Source organism: Lycium barbarum, chromosome 8 (genome assembly GCF_019175385.1).
Source record: "Lycium barbarum isolate Lr01 chromosome 8, ASM1917538v2, whole genome shotgun sequence".
NCBI lineage: Eukaryota > Viridiplantae > Streptophyta > Magnoliopsida > Solanales > Solanaceae > Lycium > Lycium barbarum.
The window spans coordinates 7,563,247-7,571,091 of NC_083344.1; the positions used below are offsets into that span (position 1 = coordinate 7,563,247).

A 7,845-nucleotide genomic window follows, 5' to 3' on the forward strand; every position below is an offset into this window, starting at 1 on the left:
GGAGAAGTCATTTTCTTTGCAACTACCATATTACTTGCTTCAACTCATTCTTTGACATTATTATTAGTCTTTAATACAACATTAAAATTTCATCCAAATACTCTACTGCTACATGCTCATATTTTAGTTAATTGCAACACACTTCTCCATTGAAAATATATTATCCAGTCACCAATCTGGTCCTACGACCGGAAACAATTTCCAAGAAATTATTACCAACATTTTACAGAACTTCTCATAAGAAATGACTTCCATCATATCAACTATAAATGAAATAGAAAAGGACACCAAGGAATCACCAGTAATTCCAAGAAGTTATAAAAATGGGACGTTCGGTCCTTGTGCAGGAGGCAAGTCCAGCTAGTGATAATACAATAAAATTGCAAAAACCTTCTGACATGAAGGATGAATCAACGACATTTGATCTTATGAATTCTCTGGATTACAGTTATCCATTGCTTGATAACCGCACACCACAGAGATGATTGCAAGCACAAGGCAAATGAAAAGCAATCAAGCAAACAAACGGACACAGGATTCTGTTATACTGGTTGTATCCTTCATAATCTGTCTATGAAGAATGGCAAGTCTGGTAGAATAGCAGAGCGAGCACAAATTGCAGACGTTCATTGTACGAAGTATACATGATAAGCAATTTATATTTTGCATGATAAAGAAACAAGCAACTACTCAAGATAGGATCTTCTACCAAATAGCGAGAGGATAGAAAACACCTGAATGAGACAGTTACCATCTGACAAGGACAAGAAACATAGGGCAGTATATTTCATAAAGAGAAATAAAAGAATTTCTTTTCCACCACTCTTTGAGCATGCGCTCAAGAGCGCTTGTCTTTGATACCTACACAGTAATGTTTTCTGAAATTGTTATGCCCTTGTGCTATACAAAGGTAGCGCAGCGCTTTCAACACTTAAGAGCATGAAATATCCTTGGCTTCTCCACCTAAAAGAGTAGTCGCCAGTATACGTAGTCATAGTGACAAACAGTAGATATAAGGAGAAAGATGAGATGTAAGGAGAAAGAGAAACTACACGGCACCACAGGGACAACAAGGAAAGCAAGCTAAGCTTAATCTGAAAGAGTAATTACTTGTGCTGTCTAATAATTAATCAGAACCATTCCATGTAATGTTCATCAAGAAACAAGTGAAAACCTAACGACTACCTTCATCAAGAAACCAGTGAAAACCTAACGACTACCTTATAAGGAAAACCTAACCATGAACAATAAGTTACGCAGTAAAGGGAAAATATCCAGGCAAAACAAACAGAAAACAAGTAGTTAATAAAGCCAATAAATTACAGAAAAACCATCTCCCTCCGGAATTGATAGTGTGAACAATACTAACACCTGCATCAATCTAGAATGACCTACAAGATCAAGAGGAATGGATGTCAACTTCCACTCATTTTCTAATCAGCCACCATCACAAGTGGTTACTTTACTTTTTCCTTTAATAACCGTGGTGTCCGGGCCAACGCGCACCTCGACTAATTCCAGGTAACAGGTCCCAGTTAACTCTGTCCACCAAGTCTAGGACAGATGGGAAGAAATCACTTACTGTGTTTGTCTCTGCTGAAATTTGAGCTTGGGACTTCATGGTTCTCAACCCACTTCATTGATCACTAGGCCACACCCTTGGGGGAACAAGTGGTTACTTACATAAAAAGGTCCAACTTCATTGACAGCTACACCAAACCCTTGGGGGCACAAGTGGTTACTTACATAAAAAGGTCCAAATTCCACAATGTATCAAAATCATTCCAAATTCCTCATTCATTCCATGAGTTGTGATTCATTGCATCTACATGTACGTTTTAGACTAATGCACGAAGACAAGTAACATCTATTTTAGCTGAAGTCCGCTATAGTATTCAGAGTCCAGAGATTCTTCATAGTTACATTATTTTTACGTTTGGCATCAACCCTCCTCCTTTATCCGGGCTTGGGACCGGCTACGCTTTGCAAAGCTCACATAGGCGGAGTTTCAAAGCGATACAAGTTGGGTAAACTATATTCCACTTCAAATTTTGAACACAAACAAACAATATTAAGAAGAGAAAGTACTGAAGAAGGTGCTATACAGCATCTTACAATCAGCTGAATTTTACCTACTCACTGCTGCTTCATTGAAGTAGCTTAAAGAAAGGAATAGTACAAGACAAACACATTCACACAGTCCATAGATAGACATATACATATACAACACACGGAGGAAACGCCACGCATTCACAATACAAAGCTTCAAGCTCAAGCAACATTGCAAAGAAGTTACTAGCGGTATCATGAAATTGTGAACCAAAGTCATGCACAAAAGCTCAAAATTTAATCCCACATGATTTCAGTCACACCGTTGATGGTCGAAAATACACATATATGTACGAAGATGACGGAAAATTGATTAACTCAGCTAGGCCAAATAAGATATTCAGTTAATTGGTCCTCCCAAAGAATATTGCATCATGTTCATTACATAAGGGAAACAGGGCAGCAGATTATCTAGGTATATCGGAAAACCTAAAGCCGCCTTAGAGAAAAATGTAAGCACATGAAATGTTTGTAAATTGTTACTGAACTTTAAGAAAGCACAAACACTTAGGAACCACAAAGTTGGCCAATGATATATGGTACATTGAATCATTATGTGATAGAAAGAAATATGGCTGTAAAGTGGGAGAAGAGGGATAATACTTTATATACCCATGTTAGGGAAGCTGACAAGTTCCTACTTTAGTATTGAGTCTTTGATCATTCCTGAAAACAGATGTCTAATACTAAAACTGATACAAAGGGTTAACACTTATCATTAAAAGGATAGGTTGAGGTCGTACAAACAATTTGCTGCTGTTGGGTGAAATTATTTCAGGAAAACATCCACACCAATGCTTTACAAGAATAGCTGCCATTTTGCAGTCTAAATCAAATTGTCACAATGTCACCAGAGTATTTTTTATCAGGACAAAAACTTTTTCCTTATTTGAGAAGAGATCAATAAGACAAATACATGTAATCAGGTACGCCGTTTAATATTTGTAACAATCTTCTGAGGTAAAAGCATGAGCCAGAAAATTACCAATGCAAGAACTTCATTTGTACATGTTGATCAGACATTCAGAAAAGAACTGCTTTTTCCCCCTATCACCAACACTTACTGCTGTTTATGAAATTTTTGTCCCTATAAATCTACCAAGTCTAAACAAGTAATAGAAAGCCTAAATGATCTAACGGGAATTCCTACTTTGCATTCCACCAAGTGAGATTTCTGATGGACAAATCAGTAACTAACCCTGTACAAACAATTAACTATTAGCATACAAAAAGTTCACACAAACAGTAGAGTCACAACTTATATATAGAACCAAGAATCTAACCTCTTTTTCTTGTCTGTAATTATTTCTCACTAGGAGCAACATGATGATAAGCACCAAATTTATTTCCAGACAAGTCCTCCTGTTGCGCCATATTATACTGATGATGAAACCCAAATTTATTTCAAGATAAGTGCCATCATGTATTATGTTTTAACATCCTTTCTGAATAAGAAGCTACAATCAGATATGACCTGGCTCTAAGAAACTTAGAGCAATTTATGAACTTTTTGTCCCTATAAATCTACCAAATCTAAACAATTTTAAAAAAAAAAGACCTAAATGATCTAACTTGACTTCCTACTTTGCATTCCACCAAGTGAGATTTCTGACGAACAAATCCAGTAACCAACCCTGTACAAATAATTAACTATTAGCATACAAAAAAAAATTCACAAACACTAGAGTTGCAAATAGTCTACTCCCTCCGTCTTAATTTATTTGTCTTACTTTCCTTTTTATTCCGTTCATATGCGGTCTTTCCTTTTTCGGCAACTCTTTAAGACATGTTTAAGACCAGTCTTTTTTACTTTCTTAAACTCCATGCTAATTAAAATCCAGACAAACAAATCGAAACGGAGGGGAAATATATAGAACCAAGAATCCAACCTCTTTTTCTTGTCTCTGTAACTATTTGTCACCATGATAAGGACCAAATTTATTTCCAGACCAGTCACGCTGTTGCGCTATATTATACGGATGACCATGAAATCCATGTCCTGACATTCCCATCATAGGCATTGGCATCATCATAGGCATTGGCATAGGTATACCCATATTATGACCATTATTATTACCACTACCACTATTATTACCCTGGTGTTGTAAACTCTGAGGCACGGGCGTAGACGCAAACAAATGATCAGAACTTGAAGGTCCTTCATTAGATAACCCTTGCATTCTCTTTAAATACAACCTATATTTCTGTAAATGACTTGCTACATTTTCTCTTGTTAATCCTTCAACATTCATAAGTTGCATAATTGTTTTAGGTACAGCATTTTTAATACCTAAATGTGCTACCACATCGACAAATCTCTTATGTAGTTGTGGGGTCCATACTAATCTCGGCCTCTTTATACCCTTATTACTAAACACATTATTATTATTATCATCCTCAGTTACCGCTTCCTCAATCCTACGTGTCTTTCTCGAATCCGTTAGATCCGCTTCTTCTTCTTCTTCTTCTTCTTCTTCTACTCTATCCTTCTCCGATATAATTTGGAGAGAGGAAAACGTATTTTCCGAAGCGCGATTAACGTCCATCATTGTTTTTGACGGTTCAGATGTGATTCTAAAAGCTGATGCCAGTTGCCGTGGAATTAACGACGTAGATAACGGCGTTAAATCATCCAAACTTGGAAGTCCCTCTTCCCATTCAACAACACGGTTATTATCATTATCATCGGTAATTTTCACTTCTTCACCCATAGTAAAAAAAAAAAAAAAAAAATCTTACAATTTTTTTTTCTCTCTTTTGTTGTTATAATTTTTTCGAATATTGCGTGATATGAGTAGAGGATTGGATGAGAGAGAGAGAGAGAGAGGATTTTCCGGTAAATTTACACCGGCGAGAAGGCAGGGGTGTAAGGAGGGGTGGTGGGGGTATGTGGCGGTGGAAAAATGGGAATATAATAAAGATAGGTTGGAAAAAGTGAGAGAAAAAGTGCAAGATGTGATTCCAAATTTTGTCCAGCGTGGATGACTTAGCTAGATATTTTTTGATCTCCTTACACTCTGTTTGGATGTCGTTACCTATGCTTTCATAATGTACAATAGTATGCAGAGGCAGATTCAGGATTTAAGCGCAACGGGGACATCATTGTCTTTAGTACGTCAATTACTAATGAGTAGGTTAGGCGTGCGACTCTTAAAAAATTTAATAATTATGATAGCAAAGTAGAAACTTCAATATTATCAAATATCATTAATTTGGTATTAATATAACAAAAGTATATCATGAACTCATACTTGAACTCGGCGTGTTTTCATTTTTTGAAAACGGTTAATAATAGCAGCATTGCTTACAGTTGCAAATACTTTCTTCTCAAAGTAACAAACTAAACAATTATTTAAAAATACATCACTACTAGTACTACATAATTCATATTTGGTGTACTTAATAAATGAGAACGTTTTTTCAACTGTTGCAATCGCGACAGGTAAAATCAAATTCAACTTCACAAGTAAATAAACAAGTGAATAAGTCTCCACAAAATTTGCATCAACCACCACTTTTGCTACATCAATAATTTAAAGACTTAAGTTAATTGTACATTTGTACTTGTTATATAAATGATGAATATTATATACTTGTCACTTTCTCTTATATAAATGATGAATATTATATACTTGCCACTTTCTTAATTAAAAAAATCCAAATTTAATTATATGATGAGATTATAGGGATATAGTTAAATAATAAGTAACTTATGTTAGTCATTGAAAAAGAAGAGAAAGCTTTATGGTGAGAGAAGTCCAATTGTTGGCTCGAATTCGATTATCGGAGAAGTTGATGAATATCGACAACAGATTCGATTATGAGTGACGTTCTCTTAGAGATTTGTGAGAAACTTGATAATGGAAGAATGGTTTGAGTCTTTGAGAAAGGGGAGAGCCGAAAGAGGGGGTTTTTCTTTTATTACGTTGGGAAAAAGAAGTGGGAAGTCAGAAAGTTTTTTGGAATTTGGGACTTTTAGGGAAGGAACTTAATGAAACAGTAAAGTGGGAGGGGGACTAAACAATAAAAAAGGTAAAAAAAAAAATATAGATTATGTGACTAATTTGTAAAGACCCAAATTTATACAATTGGACTCCACAAAATAAAACAAAATTTGTAGCAGCTGAGGCTTCAACTTGGGTCGCGAGCACCACCTTAGAAGCACAGTGACCAACTGAACTACTTTAGCAATTATGTTTGGGCGGTCCTTCTAAAATATTTCATAGTTTTTCAAGGGATATAAATATGTACATAGGGTTTTTTTCGAAGTTACCGGGCACACGTGCCCCCCCACCCTTCAAGGTGGGTCCGTCGCTGATAGTATGGTATTGTATTGTACTTCCTCTGTTCCAATTTCTGTGATATAGTTTGATTAGGCACGAAATTTAAGAAAGAAAGGAAGATTTTTAAAACTTGTGGTCTAAAACAAGCCATAAATATTTTGTGGCTGTAAATCATTTCATTAAGGCTAAAATGAAAAAATTTACGTTAAATTATTTCTATATAGAAATGCATCATTATTTTTTAGACAGACTAAAAAGGAAAATGTATCGCCTAAATTGGGACAAAGGGAGTATTAATTAATACAATACTTGGATAGAGTGTATCGTTTGTTGTATTTTAATAACATCTTTATGTTTGGTTTGATTGTATGATATTGTTTAGTAATTTGTAAATGAAATAAGTAACCACGCAAAAACTATCAAATATGTGGTTACAAAAATTAAGTTGTTTCAGGATTATATAACAACAGAACTATAATGGGTTTACAACACCATACAATATAATTTTAAGAACAATGAAAATAAATATGGTATCAAGGAAAACAATACAATAATGAACCACAGGAAACAACCATCCAAACAGGGGGTTAGGGACTGTTTGGTTGGTGGCATAAGAATAATAATTCCGGGATAAGATATGGGATTATTTTACTCCGCATTTGATTCTAGGTATTAGTTAGTCTCGAGACTAGTTTATCCCACCATTTGCATTAAAATGATAAGATTACTATCATGTAAAAGTGGAATAAATAATCTCATGGTATCCCAACCCTTGAAATATCCTTATTTATGCCCACATACCAAACGATCCCTTAGAATTTCGAATCTTACTATATAAATATCTACATCTCTTTCTCACTTTTCTACTCTCATGAGATAGCCCAATTGGAATGTGACGTGTGTCCATTTATTTAGATTTTTGTCCTTTTCCTTCAGTACTTTTTGCATGAATTAGTAATTGTCCTAAGTATACAATCTTATCTTATGATTAACCTGTATTAGTTTTTTCTGAGGATAGTACTCCCTGAAATATTTCTTATGGTTCAATTCAGGAAATATAGTTTAATTAAACATAAAGTTTAAAAAGTAAAGATAAAATTTTGAAACTTTTGATCTTAAAATGTTATGATATTTTGTGATGGTAAAAAATGATATTAAGGTATAATTAAAAATTTAAAGGTTAAGTTACTTACAAGAAAGTGTTATTCCTTTTTGGAACGGAGTAATAAAGAATAATATCACGTAAAATGAAGAATGGATTGTTTTGAAAAAAATGTACTTTTGTATTGTTCAAAATCAAACAGTAATTGATAATCTAAGCAGAGAAAAGTATTATTGGTTTATTGGTATCGATTTATCGAATTAATGATTCGAGATCAGTTTAGAATTATATGATTAACCGATTATTAATACGGCGAACAAATTATCTAACTCCTGTATTGATTTAACAAAT

At 34.5% G+C, this 7,845-nt stretch overlaps 1 protein-coding gene across 2 annotated transcripts; it reads right to left on the bottom strand.

The window, feature by feature from the left end:
- Window positions 1-198: 198 nt before the first annotated feature.
- On the bottom strand, window positions 199-5,049 carry LOC132605849 (transcription factor LUX-like). Of its 2 annotated transcripts, XR_009569471.1 has the most exons (3): window positions 3,999-5,049; window positions 3,393-3,743; window positions 199-3,308 (listed from the first exon to the last, which is right to left on the bottom strand). XR_009569471.1 is itself a non-coding variant. In XM_060319105.1 (2 exons), the coding sequence occupies exon 1, from the start codon at window positions 4,818-4,820 to the stop codon at window positions 4,020-4,022; it is 801 nt and encodes a 266-aa protein (XP_060175088.1). In that variant the 5' UTR covers window positions 4,821-5,049; the 3' UTR covers window positions 199-3,743; window positions 3,999-4,019. The 2 variants fall into 2 exon arrangements, 1 of the variants encoding a protein (XP_060175088.1); XM_060319105.1 differs by having other exon boundaries at window positions 199-3,743.
- Between the last annotated feature and the right edge of the window lie 2,796 nt (window positions 5,050-7,845).